At 31.5% G+C, this 22,974-nt stretch overlaps 7 protein-coding genes and 1 long non-coding RNA gene across 13 annotated transcripts; 3 read left to right on the forward strand and 5 right to left on the reverse strand.

Annotated features, from left to right (window-relative positions):
- Positions 1-757: 757 nt before the first annotated feature.
- LOC128883911 (rab9 effector protein with kelch motifs-like) lies at positions 758-3,778 on the reverse strand. Of its 2 annotated transcripts, XM_054136777.1 has the most exons (14): positions 3,706-3,778; positions 3,309-3,600; positions 3,098-3,226; positions 2,877-3,035; positions 2,518-2,795; positions 2,300-2,398; positions 2,157-2,220; positions 2,046-2,110; positions 1,799-1,907; positions 1,634-1,694; positions 1,351-1,511; positions 1,191-1,279; positions 1,044-1,100; positions 758-995 (listed from the first exon to the last, which is right to left on the reverse strand). In XM_054136777.1, the coding sequence occupies exons 2-14, from the start codon at positions 3,552-3,554 to the stop codon at positions 920-922; spliced, it is 1,593 nt and encodes a 530-aa protein (XP_053992752.1). In that variant the 5' UTR covers positions 3,555-3,600; positions 3,706-3,778; the 3' UTR covers positions 758-919. The 2 variants fall into 2 exon arrangements, with proteins under 2 accessions (XP_053992752.1, XP_053992753.1); XM_054136778.1 differs by lacking the exon at positions 3,706-3,778 and having other exon boundaries at positions 3,309-3,658.
- A 994-nt stretch (positions 3,779-4,772) lies between these two features.
- Positions 4,773-7,801, reverse strand: LOC128883819 (uncharacterized). Its single transcript, XM_054136573.1, has 14 exons — positions 7,474-7,801; positions 7,357-7,405; positions 6,584-7,264; positions 6,417-6,455; positions 6,336-6,374; positions 6,219-6,273; positions 6,065-6,163; positions 5,922-6,004; positions 5,629-5,746; positions 5,419-5,479; positions 5,266-5,364; positions 5,153-5,213; positions 5,086-5,103; positions 4,773-4,990 (listed from the first exon to the last, which is right to left on the reverse strand). The coding sequence occupies exons 1-14, from the start codon at positions 7,668-7,670 to the stop codon at positions 4,946-4,948; spliced, it is 1,644 nt and encodes a 547-aa protein (XP_053992548.1). The 5' UTR covers positions 7,671-7,801; the 3' UTR covers positions 4,773-4,945.
- Positions 7,802-7,867: 66 nt separating this feature from the next.
- LOC128883650 (uncharacterized) lies at positions 7,868-12,293 on the forward strand. 2 transcript variants are annotated; one of them, XM_054136228.1, is made up of 7 exons: positions 7,868-9,440; positions 9,489-10,039; positions 10,090-11,385; positions 11,445-11,542; positions 11,595-11,635; positions 11,895-12,074; positions 12,155-12,293. In XM_054136228.1, the coding sequence occupies exons 1-6, from the start codon at positions 8,261-8,263 to the stop codon at positions 12,056-12,058; spliced, it is 3,330 nt and encodes a 1,109-aa protein (XP_053992203.1). In that variant the 5' UTR covers positions 7,868-8,260; the 3' UTR covers positions 12,059-12,074; positions 12,155-12,293. The 2 variants fall into 2 exon arrangements, with proteins under 2 accessions (XP_053992203.1, XP_053992204.1); XM_054136229.1 differs by having other exon boundaries at positions 12,151-12,287.
- On the reverse strand, positions 12,260-13,500 carry LOC128883651 (hypoxanthine-guanine-xanthine phosphoribosyltransferase-like). Of its 2 annotated transcripts, none has more exons than XM_054136231.1 (7): positions 13,323-13,500; positions 13,211-13,270; positions 13,021-13,133; positions 12,866-12,953; positions 12,698-12,808; positions 12,599-12,648; positions 12,260-12,552 (listed from the first exon to the last, which is right to left on the reverse strand). In XM_054136231.1, exons 1-7 carry the CDS (start codon positions 13,422-13,424, stop codon positions 12,525-12,527), a joined length of 552 nt encoding a protein of 183 aa, XP_053992206.1. In that variant the 5' UTR covers positions 13,425-13,500; the 3' UTR covers positions 12,260-12,524. The 2 variants fall into 2 exon arrangements, with proteins under 2 accessions (XP_053992206.1, XP_053992205.1); XM_054136230.1 differs by having other exon boundaries at positions 12,260-12,529; positions 13,323-13,498.
- A 252-nt stretch (positions 13,501-13,752) lies between these two features.
- On the reverse strand, positions 13,753-14,971 carry LOC128884385 (uracil-DNA glycosylase-like). The gene is made up of 7 exons (XM_054137754.1): positions 14,847-14,971; positions 14,710-14,788; positions 14,578-14,650; positions 14,487-14,529; positions 14,360-14,435; positions 14,206-14,304; positions 13,753-14,139 (listed from the first exon to the last, which is right to left on the reverse strand). Exons 1-7 carry the CDS (start codon positions 14,847-14,849, stop codon positions 14,045-14,047), a joined length of 468 nt encoding a protein of 155 aa, XP_053993729.1. The 5' UTR covers positions 14,850-14,971; the 3' UTR covers positions 13,753-14,044.
- LOC128884383 (VID27-like protein) lies at positions 14,846-18,756 on the reverse strand. 3 transcript variants are annotated; one of them, XM_054137752.1, is made up of 15 exons: positions 18,620-18,756; positions 18,427-18,561; positions 18,170-18,376; positions 17,570-18,124; positions 17,356-17,509; positions 17,249-17,300; positions 17,027-17,188; positions 16,885-16,938; positions 16,563-16,836; positions 16,090-16,495; positions 15,941-16,037; positions 15,516-15,881; positions 15,219-15,299; positions 15,054-15,138; positions 14,846-14,910 (listed from the first exon to the last, which is right to left on the reverse strand). In XM_054137752.1, exons 1-12 carry the CDS (start codon positions 18,720-18,722, stop codon positions 15,822-15,824), a joined length of 2,259 nt encoding a protein of 752 aa, XP_053993727.1. In that variant the 5' UTR covers positions 18,723-18,756; the 3' UTR covers positions 14,846-14,910; positions 15,054-15,138; positions 15,219-15,299; positions 15,516-15,821. The 3 variants fall into 3 exon arrangements, with proteins under 3 accessions (XP_053993727.1, XP_053993725.1, XP_053993726.1); XM_054137750.1 differs by having other exon boundaries at positions 17,356-18,124; XM_054137751.1 differs by lacking the exons at positions 14,846-14,910; positions 15,054-15,138; positions 15,219-15,299 and having other exon boundaries at positions 15,502-15,881; positions 17,356-18,124.
- A 718-nt stretch (positions 18,757-19,474) lies between these two features.
- Positions 19,475-21,761, forward strand: LOC128884384 (26S proteasome non-ATPase regulatory subunit 12-like). Its single transcript, XM_054137753.1, has 10 exons — positions 19,475-19,660; positions 19,746-19,982; positions 20,055-20,159; positions 20,263-20,412; positions 20,520-20,651; positions 20,712-20,830; positions 20,886-21,027; positions 21,099-21,238; positions 21,325-21,402; positions 21,455-21,761. The coding sequence occupies exons 1-10, from the start codon at positions 19,475-19,477 to the stop codon at positions 21,552-21,554; spliced, it is 1,389 nt and encodes a 462-aa protein (XP_053993728.1). The 3' UTR covers positions 21,555-21,761.
- Positions 21,762-21,965: 204 nt separating this feature from the next.
- LOC128883993 (uncharacterized) lies at positions 21,966-22,748 on the forward strand. Its single transcript, XR_008459191.1, has 3 exons — positions 21,966-22,209; positions 22,258-22,347; positions 22,496-22,748. It is a non-coding gene; the product is annotated as an uncharacterized LOC128883993 (long non-coding RNA).
- The last annotated feature ends 226 nt before the right edge of the window (positions 22,749-22,974 follow it).

Genomic DNA, 22,974 nt, shown 5'->3' on the forward strand with positions numbered 1-22,974 from the left:
TTGTTTTTAAACGTAACGTTGTGAAATCTATCCTTTTTACCATCCTTCCACCACAGTTGTTCAATTAACAATACTGCAGAAAAAAACCGATTCATGGCAAGTGCAATATCATTACGCGTCATCAAGAACTTGTGAAAGTGAAACTCCATATTATCGACGACCAATTTGCGCTGAATGACTGTCTTGAATACCTGTGATTCTTTCAAATCAACCAGATTATTAATAGGGGGACAACGATTTTCCAGTCTCTCGCAATGATACTTTTAATCAAACATTCTACTTGTTCAGCAAGAGCAAAAGAAATTGTGTACCTTAATTTTGCATGATCTCGGTTTCCCATTAATGAAGTTGTTTCTGTAGAAAAACGGGTAAATTTTTACTAGTTTTTTAATGACTGTTGTAACATTCGAAAAAACAACGACCAGAATGTCCTACATAACATTTAGATTGTTTGTAGCACGCATTTTTAATTCGACTAAAGTTAAAAAAAAAGCTTTACAAGGCTTCAAAAACTGTTCAGCTGACACGTTCACGAAAATATTGAAGTTATACCTTATGGGTCTGAAAAGCTTGCAATAATTGAACTTTATATTTTCTTAAAAAATTATGAAAAGACTTTTTTAACATCATCGTTATAACTCTCATGTCATTTGAATCTTAAGAACTATTCCGTAATTTGAATTTTTTTTTTTTGTATACTGTACTGGTTAACCTTACTAGTAAGGGTTCTTATCCTACGAATCGTTGACTTGATTCGTTAAAATGCATACTTTTCACAGTATTTACTATAGTGTTTTATTATTATTAATAAACTTTAAAATGGATTCAAAATAAATAAATTCATTAGTGGTAATCTGTATAATTTAGAAAAAGAGAATTGAGTCATCTAAAAACACGAGTCATTTTTGTACAGAAATGACTATTTTTTAAGATCCGTGTCATTATTATTGCCGTAAATAAGACTTGATTCAAAAGCGTAGTGCGATACGAGAAACCTAAAGAAATTAAATGGAAATAGGTTATGTCGAAAAAACGTGGCTCACCGTGTTAATTTATATGTTAAGGTTGGTTTGATTGTAATCTCTGTTGCTGCTTTATCTCTACACAAAATATATAATAGTTTTACGTAAAAATAAAACGTCAAATAAATCTTCACGATAAAAGTAAATAATTAGTATATACCAACATACACATCATTTCTCAGACTCGATCCCGTTTTTATCACGTCGTTGGCTTCATCAAGTATAAAATTAAGACACGTTTTAACCAAGTCATTCGCCTAACAAGAATGGACAGGGCAATACGTCAAATGACCAAAGGTCAAAAATATGGTAGTGTTTGTTTGATTACCTTATATTTATTAGCTTGAATTAAAATTTCAAAAACATTTTTTGAGTTTAAATACCGTTGCATACATTTAGCACAAATCACTTTCAACTCTTCAAGTTTCCATTGGTGGCATGTTTTAATTGTATCATAAATGACTTTATAATTATAATTGGAGATGTTGCCTTTATAAAACACATAAATAAAAAAATGGATTTTTTTTTTCAATATCATACAAACCAATTTACCAAAAAAAAATGTTTTTTTATATAGAAAATAAAATTACTTTTTTACTCATTTTTTTTACCTGAGTAAAGGTATTCCAAAACAACACAAAGAACAGGATAGCTTATTCCAGTTAAAACGACCTAATTTTGTTAAAATGTTAATACATGACAAATTAGACAAATAAAATAAACTATAATTGTATTAGATCTAAATATGTGAAGATCTACAAATTACGATTGCGCACCTTTGTTTGGTGTGCATTGTTTAATGTATTCATGAAATGATTTTTAAAATAAGGGCAGCGTGCTGCGAGAATACACTTGTGGGCGGGTATACACTTTCCTTTGACTTCTCTGTGAAGGTGGAAAAAATTTAATTATGATGTGTTTCGTTTACAATAACATTATATCTCTTGTTATATCAAAAATAATTTTTTTATTACTTTATATAAAAGCGTACAGCACAAATATTAAACAATTACTTAGACTCACAATGAAACGTCGGAAAAGACACTTGTTCCTAATAATTTTCGAATATGATGAGACATTAATGATACCTATATTTTTTAAAAGCTTGAAAACATATCTTGCATCATTTTTTACCGATGATGTTGCCTGGTATGCCTTGTGAATTTCTAAACAATTTAAAAGATGCCAATCACTTAACCTGATGCCATACAAAATTTACCAGCAAACAATCACATAATGATATTTTTGTTAACAATTTTTCATACTCCCTAATTTACCACTTGTGTCCAGTGAATCCACCAAACAAAAGCACATGATGCTTTCGCCAAATACACGCCGTATGTTTTTGTCGCTTGATGGGTGTTTCTTCGGTTGGGCTGTTTGTAAACATATGCAGCAATTTTTTCATATGGTTCCAAAACATTATTTCATGTTGCATATCATTATTATAAAAAAAAACTCTCTTGATTTTTCTACTTAAACTTCATTTTAGTACTTGATATAATTCCATTTAAGGTTAATGGTGTCAAAAATATAAATCCGGTTAGATGTGTCATATCCGTCGTATCCTCCAAAAATAAAAATCCAGTCGTTAACAACACTAGCAGTATGACCCCTTAGTGTTACTGGAATAGTTCCTGTAATAATAGGAGTTGACCAGCAAAGCGTTTCAGTATCAAAAATATGAATTTCTGTGAAATATCGATTTGCATTGTAACCGCCAAATAAGAATAATTTTGTGTCCAATACACTCATAACATGTGAGTTACGAGACTAAGGCAAAAAACATGCTACATTATCAATTTTTTAAAAGAGACGTAGCTGCTGTCATTTTTAAACATAACAAAAACGTACCGGTGGAGGTTGGCCTGATGTTTTAAGTTGTGTCCAAGTCATAGTATGGAGCGAAAAAATTTCAATATCATTAAAAAACTGAGACCCATTGTGTCCTCCAAACATGTATAAATTATCTTTGACACGACTTAATGTGTGACACGAACGCGCACCTGGAGACTATTTAACAGAGTGATAAATCCAGTGTATTAAAGTTTTGTTTATTAAATTTCAATATTTACCCGACTACACATGCTGATTTCTCGCCACACCATTGTTTGTGTGTTGAAAACATAAAAATCATCCAACCAATGGACACCATTATGACCTCCATGTATATAAAGATCATTTACTACCGAAACAGCCGCGTGCTAAAACAAATGTAAAAGAAACAAACACAATAGACCCAAGTATTCTTGTCTCTATTGTCCGTTTTTAAGGAAGCTATCTTACATTATTTCGTATAGACGGAGTATTTTCAGATAAAAGTTGAGTGCACTGCATTGTTTCCACATCAATAACATAAAGATCATTCAATGCTTTTTTTCCGTTCCATCCTCCGAACAAGTACACTTTATTTTCATTTATTAGATTCGTACTATGCGCAGCTCGAGGCTCTGGAGAGTCTCCGGCAATATTTGGATTAGACCAAATAGATGACACTGGGTCTGGATCAATGTTACTAATATCAAAATTCATAAGTCGTGGTTTTGGAATTATACAAAACCACTCAAACCCTCACGCACTGAAACAAAACATAAATAGATTTTTTCTTAATTAATAACAATGCTGCCTATGATTTTTTTTTTCTAAGAAAAATTAATAACCTATGATAGCTTTTTTTTTTTACCAAATTATTAAATTTTTGTAACAACCCTTGTTAGATGAATTTTGAATTCTTTTTTTGCAACTTACCATACACTGCGTAAGTTTTTTTTAATAAGTTTTCTTGCCATACTCAAGATAAAAGGAAAAGTGGTTTTTGACCTCTCAAGCCACTACCACCATTTTTCATCTAGTTCCTTTAAACATTATTGTATATATATCCCTTTAAAAAGATACTTTTAAAGTTGTCATTCACCTTTCCTTGTCTATTAAAGCGAAGAAAAAAAAAGAAAAGTCAGTTTGAAGACCATACTACAAGTAGTTTCTGTTTTAGTTTTTATTTAGAAATTTGTTCTATTTTCTGTCGTCATACATTGTTGAGTAATAATAAATTTAAGATATCTCAAAGGAATCCTCTTAAGTTTGTTAGTTTTTAGAAAAAAGACTATCGAACAGAAGGTTTAATAGTATTTGCATATGAAAAAAAAGGACATTTCATTTAAGTTTTATGGTATATTAAATCAAATAACTTGTTTACTTTTTTATATAACGGTAAAAGTTCAGCAGATACCAAATTCTTATCACTGGTTTTTTCTAGAGCCGTTAATCCATTGTTCGCTTAAAATGTACTTTATGTTAAAATATAGACTAAGCTGAACATAAAAGATGTATTCTAGCAACCGTTTCCTGACGCTTGTTGACTCTATTTATTGTTAAAGTGTGGAAAGGATAGAAAAAAGATACAAAGCATGAAAAGATTTAGGAACAAAATTGGCAACAATAACGTTTTGTTTTTTTAAATTCTCAAATTAAATAACGTATTGATTTAAACCATTTAATGATAAATAGAAACCTAAAATATTAAGTAGTACAATAATCAATTGAATATTCATATTAAAATGATTCATCCACAAAAGCAATCATTTTATGCTAACGTAATATAAAGAATAGAAGCCATTTACAACCCACCTTACGTTTTTTGATGAAATACGTTGTGTATTAAACTGTTGTAACATTATTTTTAATTTTTCTAATTTTCAGCAACAAGAAAAAATTTAGAGAATTAATATTATAGTTTGGCATTTACTCTGATCTCTGTAAAAAATTTCGCAGTACTTTTCTACTAAAATGGAATTTCATTTTAGTTTAGTTTGTAACAAAAAAAAAAAACCGCGTGCACCCTTTCACATAGTTTTTCCACAAGACATACTGAAGAGCACCATACAAGCAAATTTTTTTCAAATTTTTTCTACGGATACACTGTATCAGGGAATACTATCAATAAGCGTTTCTTCTTTAATAGCGTCGGTCTAAAGAAACGTAACAAATTGTAAAAAACGCAAAATTTTTTAGAAGTAGAACTGATATCGGAAACGATAAATTTTTTAATTTGTTTTGTATTTACCATGGAACCGTAGAGTGCCTGCAGCAAAACAAATTAAAAATAATAAAAAATTAACATCACGCTGTACCAGAATTCGAGTAAGATGTGTGTGTAATGCGTCTTTAATCATTTCAATTTGTGCACGCATTCTACGATAGTTTTTATGATTTTATAAAAAAAAGTCTGCGTTTCATGTATTACAAGTTTATATGAAGTTCCAGAATTTTAGCTCGTTCAAGTCTCTCAGTAGCATCACGCCGTTTTTCCATATTATCGACCAATTGATCTACAGTCGGGTACCTAAATTGAAGCAAAACTACTTACAAGAAAATGTTAAATCAGAAAAAATAGTACGCTTTGTCGGATGCTCCAATTTTGACGTTTAACTGATCCGGGTTGATTGGTGTCTCTGAATCTAGGTTAAACAAGCAGCGAAAAATTGCTTTAGAAGATAAAATAAAGAATAACACCAATATTGGAGTCATTTTAATAAAAGAAAACATTTTTTCAAATCAAAAAATTTATTTTGTCATCAATTTTGTTTATAAAAATCTCAATACAAACCTAAAAGCGTCGCTCCATTTCTAACTTGAAGAAACGAAAATTTTTTTCCGTTTGGTTTTTTGGAAGGTTCACAATTTAACCTTTGAAGCTGGAATTTTTTTTTTAACAATAGGCAATTCTAAAATTAAGAAAATTGACATGCACGAAAACCTATTGTAATTTTTTTTTCTTGTTTTTAACAAAAGGTGTGAGAAAATAATTCATTACGTAATCCAAAAACTTATCGACATGATTACCATATCATGGCACTAAAAATTGTTTTCAAATATTCTTTGATGCAAACTTCCAATTACCTGATAATGCTTGTTTTGCATTGAAGTCGGTCCGAATGAATGTTGATATATTTGCTTAAACTTAATTTTCCTTGAAGATAAACCTAGAAAACAAAGCATGTATCTTACGCCTATTGTATTCTTAATCAGAAAATTTATAGTACTGGGTAAAAATTTTGATAAAGAAGACGAGAGAGTTGCCTGAATGGATTTGGCGTCGACTAAGAAGACATTCATTTGAATTTGGATGTTTTTCTTTAATTCTATTAGAAATGAGCCAAATAAAAATGAAACAATAGTGTCACTGATTAATCGAACCTTCAGCCATAAGTGTTGTAAGTAATTTTAACTCATCAGCAGCCTGTTCAAACATCTATAGAAAAGTTATTTAACTTATTTGGTGGCATATTTTTTTAATTCATTATAACAGCGTACTTTTCCTTCTTCATCGTTGCGTTTTTCTTCCATTTCTTTCTATTGACACTTTCAAATGTTATCATAATGAAACCATATTACCATTTTGTTTTCTATGTTAGCATCCGGCTCAAAAAGATCCTGTGAAGAAATAATAACGTCATGTACTTTCGTATATTATTATTGATTTTTATATTAAAGCGAAGAAGGTTGTTGCAATAATTCGTCGCGTAAAATGTTTTTTTAAGAATGAAAAATGTAAAACTTACCACAACTTCCACGCTAACACTCGGAGCTGCAGAATTTTGAAGCTTCTTTAGTAAGTTAGTGGCCATGTTCTTTCCAGGAAATCTCTCAGATAACTTTGACATTCCTCTGCTCCCAATCTTATTCATACTTGTTATTGACGAGTATAAGTTTTCAGAAAGCTGTAAAAAACTAAAGCTATTCATGGGACCATTTGAAAAATGACTTTCGTAAAAGGATTTGTTATTTTCTTGATTATTTAACTTTGAAAATTCCTTGTCGCTTATGCTCTTGTTTTGCTTTACTAAAGCATGTTGTTGCATAGAAAACTGTACATTAGGTAATGAATGTGACATTATTTTGGCTTGAACATTGTTTGCTAAAAACGTTTCTCTCGGTGTTGAAGAATTCGCGAGAAATCGGTTACTTGCATTAACAATTTTCATGCTTGCATCTTTATTTCGAGAATTTTCTTTTTCATTTCTTTTTATATTAACAAATTTGTATGGCTTCATATAGATATTTTCCCTTGCTGATGTACTTATTGGTACTTGTTTAAATCCGCTGAAATAACTATTTTGTTTTCCTTTTAAACCCGCTTCCTGTAACGATCCTTTTATGACGGTTTCTAAAAATTTCTTGTCTTCAAATATAGTTAAAGCGGCTTTTAAAGTTTTTTCTATTGACTCTTGGGACTCATCGAGCTATACATTGGGATAAAGAAAATCGAAATGGCACGTATAATTGAATAAATGTTCTATAGATTAAAATGTATTGCAGGTCGTAAATGTCTTACCACTTTATTGTAAACATCCTCTAAGCGACTCATTAACGATTCTTCCGTTCTGTAATAGAAAACAATAGTAATTCCAGAAAGAATAGTTTAAAACAACTTTAAGCAAATTTTTGTTACTTTAATCTACTTCGTTCTAAGGATTGAATGGAGCCTGACACTTGAGGTAAAGGATCTTCAGGAGGCTCTAGTACTACCTTTACACTTGGCATGGTTTTAGAATTTTTTATAAAAGGAATTTTCCAGCAGTATATACAAAAAAATTGAAGAAGATAGTACTGCAATATTATAAAGACAAAAAATTGAATATTGGTCATCTTTTATTGTATCATTCAAAAAAAAAAAAATCAGATGTTACAACTTCATGTAATGTTGTAGTTCCTAGAATTGTTTTTAATTGTAATAAAAATTAATATTCGAAACTTTACTATGTCGGGAGTATCAAACAATTTATTTCAATTCATACCAATTTAAGTAATATTTCAATGTATTGTAATATCTCAAATAAAACACTTTATAGTTTTTCAAAATTGTTCACTGCATCACGTACAAAAAAGTGCATTACAACGGTAGGAGACAAATTAACTATGTGAAAAACCAAAGCCATGCCAAAACGAAAAAAAACCACTAGTTATACTTTATAATTCTTAAAGCTCACTTAGCCAATGAAAACTAATACGAAAAAGAAAATTTAAATTTCTTTGATGTTCTTATTAAACATATCCTATAAAATTTTTAACGATAATTTTAATTGAGGTCCGCGGTCACATGCATTTTGAATGTAAATCCTTTGACGAAGAGCTGATGTAACCTGATTTTTACTGTAGAGAGAAAACTCAATTTTTAGTTAGCTATAATCTGTTACTATTTTGCAAAAATTAAATTTTTTTTGTGTTTTTGTTCGAAAATGTCAATGGATTCATCAAGCAATATGATTTTTGGTGGTTTTTTTGTGGTTTGTTTGTTTCATTGGTTTTTTTCCTTTATATCTCTTCAAGCACAAAACAAGCTAGAAAAAGGCAATAGCCCAACGACAACTGAAAACAATGAAAAAGAAAAAAAATATACTCCTAAAGAGGGGAGTTTTCTAAAAGAAAATAATAAAATTAATTTTGAAAATTTAAGCAAGCAAAGTGTAAATTTACGCAAACGAAACTTCTGTGAGCCTATTAATATACATGACATGGATCTCAAAACATCCAACTCCGAAGTATTACGCGACCATTCGAAACGACATTCTCCCGATACCCCAATGATAAACAGATGTGTATCTCCAAAACAAAGTAACAAGCAAGAAGGAGAAAAATATTCGGAGGGTTTAAACGAAAAGCAATTTAGTAAAATGACCGCAGATTCAGTATTTTCTCGAAACCAAAAGTATAAAATAAATATCCATGACAATGCAAACCTTTTTATTTCTAAGGATAATTATTTTACTAATTCTAGCATATTAAAAAACAGTTTTATAGATAATACGATGAAGGAAGAAACTATTGGTTCGTTGCAAAATATTGCAGCACCCGCACTAGATAAGGTTGATAACGATTTTGAAACAATAACCGACACTATTAAAAAAAACGTTGAGTTTACAAATCATGGTTCAGTTTTGAATCAATCAACCGAGACCGCAGAGGAAGTACAACTAGAAAGTACAATTTCTCTCCATTCAAATAAGCTAAAGGATACTCAGCAAGTTTTGAAAGGGTTGGAAAATATAAAGAGGCCTCCCTACCACTCAACTTCACTTAATAGTAGTGAGGAATCTTTGAACGATTTAACTGATGAAGATATCAACAAAACAAGATCATCAAATCATTCGCTTGATGATTCTAATGAAAAGCTAATGGATCCGAATAAAAAAATTGAAAAAAGTCTCAATACCGATATAAGTTACGTAAGCTCATTTACTAATAAAAGGGAAATATCAAAAAAAACATTTGGTGGTACTTTCAATGATAATTTACTTAATTCCTATTTTTCTGGAAATAAAACGCTAGATAACCATGACGAACTAATAGATACAATTGAATTAGCTCAGCAACCTCTTCCGCCTAGTAGTTTTGTCTCTCATAATGCTACTGATTCATGTAAGTTCTCCTTTTTTCGAAATTTTTTAATATCACAGAATGCTTCAGATGTTCATGAGACCCATGTTAAATGTGTAATAACTAACGAAGAAGGCGTGAAAAAAACTACCACAAATGAAGTAACGGTTAACGTTACAACCAACAAGGACGAAACATCAATGAGTGCTGTAACAATAACTGATGAAAAAACGGACAAAGTTACGGTGGTAAATGATATAGAACCCGTCAAAGTTGTAAAAATATCTAAATCAAGAACTGTTGAACGTGTAGCCGAAAATGATGATTATGGTGTGAAGGTTGAAATTTCAAAAGATAAGAGAAGCGTCGAACGTTTAGAAGACAATAATGAGGAGGTTGTGAAAGTTAAAACTGTAACATATGAGAAAACAGTAAATATTACTGCAACAAGTGTTCCCGTTCAGCGTTGCGTGACGACATCCGTAGATGAATTTGACAATAGTGTGTTCGCATCTGAAAGCATTTCTCGGTCTGAGCTTTCTGATTCTGGTACAAGTTATCAAGTCGCAACAGATCAAGATGTTAGTGAGATACCGATAAACAATATTGAATCTCCTGAACCTGTTTCTCAAAATCTGGAGGTATTTTTTTTTGTATTTAGGGAGTCTTTGTATGTTTTTCTTAATTATAGGAAAGGACGCAATCAAAAGAGTGCATTGGTACATTCTGTGATAAGCATCCAGAATTTGAATGTTTTGCGAGAGACAAAAACTTTGACGACAAGTTTACAAATTGTTTTTCTCGTGGTCAAACAAGACATCCTAATGTTGGTACATTTGATTTAGTGTATGAAGCCGAAATAGGAGATGAGAATACCTACAAAAATATAAAGATCTGCGAAGAAACGACTGGCTCTGTTGGAGGATATGTTGACCAGGAAGTAGAAGGAAACATGTCAACTAAAATTCAAGATATTTCAATGCAGAGTAAAGTCACTCCAATCACTTCCAATAATAATGACGATGATACTTCCATTCTAAAACCTTCAAAGAATTTCACTTTTTCAGAAGATGAAAAAAATTTGGATAGTACAGAAAACCATTATCCATTCAACTCAATTTTAAGTGAGTCAGTTATGAAAATGGTTGATGTCTCAAATGACGCCCAAGGAAGCATAAAGGAACATAGTCCAAAAAAGATAAGGTGTGATCATGATTCAAAAGGCCAACTCCGAATGAATAGCGACGATGATTCATGGACCATTTCACAGACAGAGAAACACACAGGTACAAACGTCGCAATGAATACAAAGCACAGGAACCCCGAAGAATCAAAAATTTGCCACAACTCCACAAGCTTATTCGACTCTGTACAGAAGAATACCATCGAATTATCACAACCGCTATCAACTGGCGATAGCCACGAGAATTCACCAAGCCCTGATAACTCATCAAGAATAAAGAATGATACTCAAGTCCTACAGGATATATCTCAAAATACTTCTGATGCGCAAAATATGAAAAAAGATAGTAAAGATGAAGAGGAGGAATCTGTACAGTTATTGCATAGAATAAAAAAACGTGCGATTAAGCGGTTGAATAGAGTTATGTCGTCTACACAGGAGGAGACAAATGACCCAAAATCAAAGAATTCTTCTTTTAATCATTTTTCTTTGGACGACGAAAGCACTGAAAGTTTTGACACAGAAGAGCATGATGAAGATGATACAGGCAACAATGACTTTTATTTCAAGGAAGATGTACATTTAGCAAAAAACTTAAAAACCGAAGGCAACGAACTTTTAAAGGATCAAGCGTACCGAGAAGCTGCAATTAAATATACAGAAGCATTAAAATATAGTGGTGGGCTTGAATTTTCAGGAATTCTTCTTTGTAATCGGGCAGCTTGTTATCTATTACTTAAATATTATAAGCAAGTCATTAAGGATTGTAACGATGGATTGTTGCTGTTTCCGTCTTATGTTAAAGTACCTTAACTTTATGTTCTTGCATCCACATAACATTTTTTTTCTTGTAACGTGTTTAGCTTTATTTACGACGATTTCGTGCTTATGAAGGTTTAAAAAAGTGGCATGAAGCATTAGCCGATTTAGATAAGGTCTTGGAATTGAATCCATCACTTTCGTAAGTAGAAATCCAATACTACATGAATGTCATAAGTGTTTTTTTAATTTAGCGATCTATACAAAGATTTACATGGTAAAATAAAAAACTTATGTAAGTCATAAACGTGTACTGTATATTTTTTTGTGTGTGTTTGAATTTTCTACTCTTCTTATATCTTTTCTAATAATTTTTTTTTTACGTTTTGTTAATTTTTTTAATATATATTAATTTAGTTTTTTTTTTAATTTCGAAACATTAAAAAGTAGAAATCTCACAAAGATGTTTGACATTAACAACACATAAAATCTGTACTCGAATTTCCAATGTTTGATTTAATTGATCAATATTCTGCATTTTATTTTGTCTTTAGCTGAGTTACAATTTGAAAAGGAGAAAGAAGAAATGATTAATAATTTGAAGGGTTTCGGTAATTGGGCTTTAGGCAAAATTGGATTGTCTATTGACAATTTTAAAATTGACAAAAACGAAGCTACTGGAGCTTATAATGTCTCGTTTCAAAATTCCACCAGTTAAAATATTTTAAAAAATTGTATGTACAGCATTCAACTTTTTTTTTCCATCTTCTAAAAAACGAGATCTTTAAATGCTTTTTGTTGTTTTGTAAGATAGAACATTCTTTTTTCTTTGTTAATACATTTATCCTTTTCGTTTCACGCGGCGTCGTTGGAACTTCATAAATGAAGCGAGCGGTCTTTATGTTTTATTAAAATAAAATGGTAGTTTACTATAAACGTTAACTTATCGTGAAATTATTATTAAAACTTGTTAAATTTCATACACGGATGAATAAAACTAAAAAAGAAAAATTGAATACTTATTTGTTATGATTTTACACAAAGTCGTTTTGTAGCTTCAGGTTTAAGTACACAAATATGTTCCAAGTCTCGGAACCAGTCATTATAATCAATACCGAATCCTACAATAAACACGTTTGGTACGGAAAAACCGACAAAGTCTCTTTTGACATCGTGAACGGTCGCTAATCTGATGAATAATTGACAGATGTGCTGGTTTTTTTTTGGTTAAAATGAAACATAAAAAAAAATTATTTACCTTTTCTCTAACAAACATGTGATACCAATATGACGGGGCTTAACATTTTCCTATTTTAATACACGTTCGTCAATTAAATGAGACAAAATGTCATCGTACCTCAAGCCATTCACACAATTTTTTTAATGTGAGTCCAGTATCTATAAGGTCTTCAACAATAAGAACATTCTGTCCCTTTAAGGCTGACAAATCATCGGAAACGATTGTTATCTAATGAAACGAGAAGGTGAAATGTGACAAGGAGCGGCATGAAATTTTCTTCATTACCTTTCCTAGAGATGTTTCATTTTCATACGATTTTACACGAACATAATGTTCTAGGTAAGGAGTTGTTTCATTAGCATTATAATTATATCTAAGTGGAGCATAAGAAAAAAAGTTTTTGACAAAAGAGTTAAAAGAAATAATGGAATCAGGCCTACAAATAAATTTTATTTAACGTATTAAGAAGATGATTAAAATAAGCTCTAGAACCTTTAAGAATACACACTAAGTGAACGTGTTTGTTCCTATAAAAATTGGATATATTGTATGCCTATACAAATTTGATTGAAGATGAAAACAAGCAAAAATTAATCAATATAATTTTCTTAAATAAAAAAGAAACAGCACCATTTTTTCAATTCGATCTAAAATAATTCCTTTAGGAATAAGAACGAGAGAAATATCTTTCTAAAGAAACCGTAGTAATAAATTAATCCAACCTACAAAGTGAACAACACACCTCGTAGTGAAACGGTAATAAAAACGCCTCCTTGGGATAACCTTTGTCATCTATCCATATAGGCTTTCCATTAGTAACGATTCTGCTGCCGTTCTCAATCATAGAGGATTTGTTTTAGAGAAAGCTTTTCGACAGATTTTTTGTAAAGTTGAATAAAAAACTAATTTTTTTTTTATGATAAACAGTAAAAATCATGTAAATAAACTTGTTTTAACAGAAATACCATAAAAAATTATTTGTGGCACATTTGAACGCTACAGCATTATGCATTGATGACTACTGTTGTTATTTTTAAAAAGTTTTAATAGATTCCTTTTTTTTTTGAACAAGAATTTTTGGTTTCAATAAAAACAATGATTTTAAAAGTTTTAAAAACGCTATTAAATCATGTATCTTTTCTTTCACCAATCGAAATAATCATGAATATCATTACGTTGCAAATTCGTTAAATAAGATATTTTTTTTATAGAGCTTTTTATTCGTTCGAATGTATGACACTATAGTAAAATACATTATTGTTAGCTCTAAAATGAGATCTTAAGAAACTATTTAGCCGGTGAAACAGAATCTTAATAACTTTACTGCTTGAAAGGTTAAGATAATTATTAGAATCAATGAATTTTAATACTCTCAGCATAATGACTAAAACTCATGTGTATATTTTTTAAAAAGTCTAAATTGTATCACAAAAGCACGTGTGATTCCAGGTGATTTGAATGTTCTCATGATCCATTTGATTTCCACGGCTGCATCCAGTTAACACATTGTTTTCCAACTGATCTTAAATAGTCGTTAGTTTTTGAAAAATGTTGACACCCTGCTCATTCAAGATAATATGTTTCAATGTGTTTTTTATTACGCTTATATCAAAACAAACCGTTACCTCGAAAGTATCTCCAAGATAAAGGTGATGGATGACCTGCTGTCAAGACATAATGCTTATTGGAGTCTATAAAGATAACCTTTTTTTGAGCCGGTTTTCCTGAAAAGTAGTAAAATAATTGTAATTTATATTTCTTATTTCCTATTTAAATAACCCCATAAAAGAAACACTGTATTTGTAGTATTTTTGTTGATGATTTTTAAAACATTGTCCGTGAATTGTTCCCAGCCCTTTTTAAAACAACTTTCTTTTTTTTAGTAAGGAAAAGAAATCGGACATACATAATGTTTATGTGACATTGGAGCACCTTTACGAACAGTTAATCTAATTGTTATCTTAATAAAAAAAAACGATTATTAAAGTTACTCTTACATTGAGTTCAATAGTAAAACACCTTGAGTTGCCCAGCATGTTAGATCTCCATGCAGTGGTTTTTGCGTTGTATCTAATATGATAAAGAGACATGCGAGAAGCGCCTCTTTTTCCTTTGAAAAAAAAGCAAACCTTGTACTACTTCTTTATAAATATTAACTAAACTTGGAGGCAACCGTTTCAGGTCTGGAGGGACCGAGAATGCTAATCCCTTTAGTTAAGCAAAGAGTATATGTGACAAAAGTAACATTGAAGCCTTATTTCTATACCATCGCTTGACCAATTCCATGATAGGGATCTTGACCTAATATAACGACTTTTAAATTAGCGAATCTGAAACAGTGTAATGTATTTGAAATTGTTCTAAAAAAAGTTACAAAGTCATTGTAAACGCGTGAAATATACGTTCGAAAGAAGGAAACACCTTTGAGTGTATTTGGAATTAAAAGTGGTACACAACATTTTAAGGGAATTACTTGTTCAGTTGAAAAAGAATTTTTAACTTGTTGCCAACAAAAGCGCCAATAATCTTTTTCAAACTCCTCTTTTAAAAGGGGCCACCTACACAAATAACAACCACCTTGTTGCTTTTTTCTTTTCAAACAAAATTAGAAAGAAAATGTTCTCATGTGGATGCTTACCAATCAAGGAAGTGTTTTTGTAATAAGTCGGTATGCAACTGTAAGAAATTATTATGTTTTGCTTCTGATTTATTGTCATGCCTCAAAAAAACACATTTGAATGTAACCTGTGATTTAATGACGATGTTTCAAAATATTCTATTTAGCATACTCAACAAGGATATTCGTACAAAACAATTCGGAGACTTTTTGTATTTTTCTTTTTTTTTTTTCGACTGTATGATTCGTAACACGTTCGAGTGAAAGCTTTCGAGTCAACACAAAAAGTACTTTCGTGTGTGACATCTAGTCGTTTACCTTTAATTAAAGTGTCATCATAAGTAGCGCGCAGTTGAAATGTTTTTGACATGGTTGGTAAATAATTTTTTTTGTTTGTTGATAGTAGAGATATGTACTGTCAATTGTGATGAATACGCGTGAAATTAATGCGTGCAATAAAATGATGTGTGACGAAAAACAAGTTTCGATAGACACACCCTACTGGTCACAGACACATTGTGTTGCTTGTAAATCACTTGTCGTTATTAATAAATAAAACTATGTTAATAAAAGTAATTCTTTCACATGACTTGTTAAAACAATAGATTGAAAACTTCGATAGGATCAATTCGTAGGTAGTTCGTGCTTTTCCGTACCGAACAATCCAATAGCCGTTGAATAAGCCTTATACGAAATGACGCTTTAACCGTCTTGGTTTGAAAAAAAAAGATAAAGTAACTTACAACGACGACATTAGACGAATCCGTCGGTATTTGAACATCTTTGATAGAGTCTTGAGCAAACCGTATAGAATAGATAGGTTGATTTCTTTTTACACTTCTGTCGCGTCAAAAATACAATTGGTTATCATTTTAAAGAACACATAACGTACTCGAAATCCCAAACAACTGCCATATTTCCAGTGCTTGTAACAATGGATTCTTCGGATGCATCGAATTTCGCTGCTGCAAAATCAATTGTGGTAATTTGGTAATTTAAAATATCCTCAGCCGTTAGCATTAAATAACGTGGGGCGGGTTTTTTCTTTCCCAAAGCGGTTTCAAAACCATTTTTTGTTGATCCAATAAGGCGTGTAGGAAACACTACCAAAAAAGTTTTAGTTGTGGCAAGAATCCAACTTCCATCATTATTGACATCAACTGCTACAATAGGCTCTCTTATTGTTTGAAGTAACGTTTTAGCTCGCTTGAAATCTCCCTTAGCGTTAGCAGTTCCGTCAAAAAGACGTAATTCACCTAGACGACTTCCTAATAGAATATGTTTATTCGAATCGGTGGCTGTTACATAAAAAACGCATTGAAATAATGGGTCATTATAACCAATCCAAGTACTTGTCGATGTTACCTCCAACAGAAATTTGAGGATTCGTCGAATAATTGAAGGATGTTGTTTTAGCAACACCATTGTTTAAACGTGTATCCATTAAAAACAATTCTTTAGGATTCGCGCATAGAAATGTTGGATCAGCAGATGCTTGTGCTTTCTTGAAAGTAGGAAATAAGGTTGAAATTTTTGAGTCATCGGCTTCATATTTTTGAACGATTTTTTCTGTTTCTAAATCCATCATAAATATGTCTCCATTTTTTGAACCTTCTGGAACTAATAACATTTTTTTTTCCTAAGGTAAAATTTAAAAAAATAATAAAATAAAAAGCAGTTTGGTTACGTGCTGATGAAGTAAGCCTTTCAAAGGGACAAAAGTTTTTCCTTGGTAACAAAACTGTACACAAATGTATTTTAAGATACCTTATTATTTTTTTTTGCGTTTTCCATAACACTTATAACTCAATTTATCAAATGTACAGCACCTTTTGCCCACTTATGATACCCACAGACTCAACAACCTCTTCATCTGAATTTTCCTTTTTGTAAACTTTCAATTGTAATCGATGGCTTTGTGGCTCCGACCGACTTTGAAACGATTTGTCTGGTGCTGAATCACCACGACATACAAACATACGGCTCGATCCCTAATGAAGCGAAAAAAAAATTAAAAGAACACAAAAGTGACTTGTTCACACACAACGTACCACCTCCATAAATCGGTGTACTAATTTTTCATTTGAACAACCGCTAAAATATCTAAGAAAAACGTCACCTGTCGATTCACATTTAAATTAAAAAAATTTAGAGTTACAAAGGTTTTGAAGGATGTTGGAAATCATTTTTATCGGAATTTTCGTCAGTTTCACTAGCATCCGATTCAGCTGAGAAATAGGAATGACGTGGTGGCCTAAATCGAGCGACCGATCGACGTCCATTCTTTTTCCATTCTAAACACGTTGATGTATCTGCAAGTGGCGCACGAAACGCATTTAAATGGGTCAATTCGTTTGAATTGGGCAACTCACTCGCTAATTGGCCAACATCAAAACCATCGTCTTCCATGTCTACATCGCTTTGGTCCTCCTTGGTAGTATCGTGATGAAAAGTTTCCTGGCGTAAAAAAGAGGGATCATGTAAAGCTCTTGCAATTTGCGTAAAGAAAACATTAATTGAGGCTTCTCCAACTGCTAAAGGGTTGATTTCCATTAAAAACATAGTTTTTGTTGCATTCAATTGTTGGTGGTGGACTCCCCAAAACGTTATTTGATTGCTAGTAGGAGAACCCCATATTTGTATATCCTTAGATAACGCATCAATGAAAAGGAATTGCTTCTCATTGTTTTTGATCTCTTCAATTGTAAGATAAAACTTTAATTTTGTTTTGTCTTGAAGAATGGAAGCGACGACGCATTTTGATACAATAACGAATTCACGATCTAAAGTATTATATTCTGCGATAGCACACTCAACAGATGATAATTCGCACGTCATGCAAATGATTGCTTCATAAATTTGCTTTCGAAATACAGCTGCTTCTTGGGCATTTTTGAATTGAACAGTGTATTCAATTCCACCTTTGCCTAAAATGTTAACATAAACGTGGTGTAGCCTTCAATAGACTTTACCTTGATGATCGTTAATTAATAATCGAAAGGCTGTTGGTAAGTGTTGCTGTAAATTTGTAATCCATTCAGATTTGATCGTCAACTTATGACAGTGGGAACCTTTGACATCTGATGCCAAAGTCATGTTGATTGTATTTTCGAAGATGGTAATGTTGCAGGATTCCATCAAACACTCGACATCACCTCCATCAACACTATACAAAGCCCCTAACACATTTATTATATCACTTTGAAACAAGGAAGTACGGTAAGAAAACCTTTTAAGGTTGCAAATTTTAGTAAATCTTCATCCTTTGATTCTTCTGGAAGAATTAAAAACTGCCGTGTTGCACTTATTTTAGTCAAATGCTTCGAATTCTCTTCCGTTTCAGAGGTCACCGAAGAAGATTCAGCTAGAGAGCATTTGACATGGCGTCAATTCATCACTCATTGTTTTTATAAACAACGTACAAGAAGATTTAATGTGTTTTTCCATGTTAGGCGTTAAAGGATCTGCGGGGGTCCCCTCAAGGCTAGAACCACCAAGAAATAAAGATTTCACAAAAGAAAACATTTTTTATCAGTCGATTTCACAAATGAAACTCTTCAATGCACAGCTGTATTTCTACTGCAATTTTCTGATCCTGTCACCCATGTTATTTTTAACGTCACAAGAATGACCAAAGGCAAATCCTGTTTGTAAATTCACTTTAGGTATTGATTGAAATTGACTAAAAAGACTTTCAAGAAAAGGTGGGATCACTGTGAAAATCATCTGTGGATCCTTCCTAAAAGTCTTTTTATTTTACGTGACTTTTTATTAAAAAAAAGCATTTGTATGTCATAATATTTCTATCATTTGTGAGCGAGTTCAAAGCTATTCATGGGCAAAGATAAGACTGATAAGTCTTTTGAAACAAATCAATTCAATATCGATGTGTAAATGTGAATGTCTAATGCGTTTTTTTGACATGAATTCTAGTTGTAGTTTATGTGATGGATATTTTTTTTCAAACATGAAACAGCAGGATCATGAAATTAATAAAATACTTTTTCTATATAAAAATAACACGACATGCGTTGTTGAAAAGTGTATTGAAATAATTTTGTCCAATTCATTTCAAAAATTAAAAAGATGGAAAATAAAAATATACAGTTACATTTCTTTCGTCCTATATGGCGTTATCCGGTTACTGTCTTCATGTCATTGTAAAATTTCAGATATAGACCTTTTGATGAGGTCAAGACTTCTTCAGGTCCATCACCAATAATTCAATCGTTGAACAAAAAAGATTGAAAGACGACAATTTGAAAGAATCTTGAAAAATGACATCTATTAATACCAAACAAATAGCCACTCTTCCTCTTTTACAAGATACAAAAGATGTGGAAGATTATAGTGAAATAGTTAACAGGCTTTTTGAAGAAATTCAATTAATGTGTTTGATGGAGCCCGGGGTCATTGATGATTTAACAGACCGTATTGTTATGCTAGAGAAAAAAGTTCGTCAAGTAAGAATTTTATTTGATTGATGGTTGTGCCTCTTTCTTTGTCAGTAACTTCAACAAAACATAGTGCATTTTGGTTTGTGTTTAGAGTGGCGATGAAAATTCAGCGTCACGCTTAGCTTGTAAGCTACTAGAAGTTCACCGATCTGTAGAGAATTGGATTGCTGTGAAAGAGTGGATTACAATTTTGTCCAAAAAACGAAGTCAATTCAAGAAAGTTATCAAAGATATGGTATTGGTGGGGATGGATTGGGTAGAATTTCTGGATGACAAGGACACGAAAATATCATTAATACAAACACTTTTGGCAGTTGCTGATGGAAAAGTTTGTTAACACATTAACTAAAAATATTTTGTTTAATTTTTTACTGTTTTTTTCAAACCCCCCCAAAATCAGATGTTTTTAGAAGTCGAAAAGGCTCGTTTACTTCGTTTACAAGTCCGACTTTTGGAGGAAGAAGGAAATTATGAAAAGGCTGCTGAATTAATTCAAGATGTTCGAGTAAAAATTTTGGAATTTATTGTCATCTAACTCTCTTGGTTTTGACTAATGATAGTCTGTTATCATTGAAATCTATACAAATATGGCTTGTTTTGTGTATTAGGTTGAAATGTTTGGAGGCATGGATGCGCGAGAAAGATTTTTATATATTTTAGACCAAATACGACTAGTTTTGATGCGCCACGATTACGTTCGCTGCCACATTATATCAAAGAAATTCAACTCAAAAGTCTTAGACGACATTGAATTTCAGGTAAATTCATGAAGACTACAATGCTAGTCCATTCTTTAAAACTTTATTTCCTTTAACGCCGCGAAGCTTGATCACAATAAAAATATCTTTGAGATTTTTTTTTGTAGGATATTAAACTTCAATATTATGGATATTTAGTACAACTTCACACGCACGAAAAAGATTATTTGGCAGCAGCAGAGGATTTTTGGCATTGTTTCAACACACCTCGTTGTCAAGCATCAGACGAATGGAAAGAGGTAACATTTTTGGGCGTTAATGACGGAAATATATTAAAAAAAAATTTTCAATTGTTCTAGTATTTAAGCTGTTATGTAATTTATTTATCGATGGCTGCTCGTAGCGAAGACATTTTAAATCGCATTCGGAAGTTATGTGAAACTGAATCTAAGAAACTTGGCGAACTTTTATGTATCAAGTAAACAATTTTCGTTTTTGTCAACGACCGAAACATTCATCAACACTTTTTCTAGTCGTCTTGTTGAGGATTTACTCAGCACACAACTTGTTGATTGGCCCTTGCCGTATGAAAATGAGTTACGTCAAATGTCTGTTTTTACATCTGGTATGAGTGAAGAGAATTGGAAAGTATTTCGTATGCGACGTATTCATCATGTAAGGAACGAATCGTTTTAATTTGCGTTTTTTTTTTGTATCTATCAAAATCCGTTAACATGTTATCTAAGAATATCTACATTATATCGCTTTACTATTCTCGCATTCCTTTGACAACTTTATCCTCTATGTTTCATATTCCCGTTTTTGAAGTGGAAAAAGAAATATCGCAACTTGTGTATACAAATGAAATTTACGCGCGTATTGATCGGTAAGGGAGTACGTGGAATACGTTTTTTTAAAAATCGTATAATAAATGATTCGGTTTAAACCAAAAAATTTTTCTCTTAATTGTAGACCAGCAGATATCGTTATGTTCGGAAAACCTAAAGCATCATTTGAAAAATTAGACTCTTGGACAGCGGACATATCAAGGTCAGTTTTAATTATGTTATAACAATTTGTTACGAATCTATATTTGTGATAGTTTGTTAAGTCTTGTTCACGAAACAAATCATCTTATTAATAATGAACGAATGGTTCATGCCGCAATGCAAAAAAGAACTGAGGTGAATGAGAAAGTGTAAAGCATATCAAGTTCACGCAAAGCCATAAGACAACTTCGGGCTCAATGACTGCTTACCTTTGAATACACAAGCGAAAGAGGTTTTGTGTCGACCTGTTAATAAATAGTTTTATTTGAATTATTTTAAAAAAAAAAAAAATTCAAGAATTCTTGTTGAACATATTTTTCACTAGAACAATTTAATAGGTTAAACAAATATTGAAATACATTGTACAAGCAAGTATACATAATCTAGTACCTCCATCTCTTTAAAAGCGATAGAGGACTGCTCTCAATGCGCTCATAAAAACAGGTTTTTTAAAAATACTAATAAACATTTGACTTCTTTTTTAAAAATACAGTATGTCGTTGTAGATTAAAAACAAAATGCTTTTTGAAATATAATTTTTTTTATGTAGCGTACACTAAGATCAATCAATTTTTTTTCAAAGTACTCATTTGTGTGCGCTGTTTTAAAGAGAAATTAACGAAAATCATGCGTCTAAAACTTATTAAGGTTCAGAAAAGAATGCATAATTGTTCAGTTGTCTGTTTAGTTCTTTTTTGAAAAGCGTCCAAAAATAGCAAGAATGCGTCATCTTTTACGTTTCTTAATTAGTTTTCAGAAAACCAAACGTCCGATTCCGAATCTTCTATCTCATAATGATTTTTTAAAAGTTGAGTTTCATTTAAATGTGAGTTCCATTATATTTTCATATTTCTAGAGCCTTGTGTATCAAGACCTAAGCCGAATGTACTACTACAATGCCGCTTCCATTGCCTTCATAACCCTTCCCTTAACGTATTTGTTAACGGTAAATTGAATAATTTTTTGCCATTTTCCTATTAGGTTTTTCTTGGTGATTTGACATGTTTAATCATGACGACAAAGAATCATTTTTAAATCACCATACACTAACAACCAGTTCAATTGACACAGTTTTCAATGTTTTGATTATGTAGGTCAATTACAAAGTTTGTAAAGAATCGGATATTCTGATCAACTATTTAAAAAAAACCAAACGTCACAAATTGACTTCTATTGATAAAGCCTTATATCTAGAACCATACAAGCCAAACTGAAAAGTTGAAGAGTTAACGCTTTTAAAAAATTAGTTTGACTGTTGCGTTTAAAAAAATACAAATTTTTTTCTAACGACGACATTGTCAGCTTGTTACAATTTTCTCTTGTAAAGTAAGCATGCTAACCTGATATGAATTCAATCGGCAATAATTCCATCGTTTAATATATTTTGTTCGTGCTATTTTGGTAAAGTTTAAGAATATTTTTTAAAGTCCAAAACACACAAAAAAGCATTCACCATTTGGTATTGAATGTCAATGAGACATCAAAAACTTTTTCACATAAAACCTATTATTTTACTAAAAAAAAATTACACTCTTAATGCAAATAACATTTTACTTTGCGGAGACATATGTGG

This window comes from Hylaeus volcanicus, unplaced genomic scaffold (assembly GCF_026283585.1).
Source record: "Hylaeus volcanicus isolate JK05 unplaced genomic scaffold, UHH_iyHylVolc1.0_haploid 12237, whole genome shotgun sequence".
In the NCBI taxonomy this organism is placed as follows: Eukaryota; Metazoa; Arthropoda; class Insecta; order Hymenoptera; family Colletidae; genus Hylaeus; species Hylaeus volcanicus.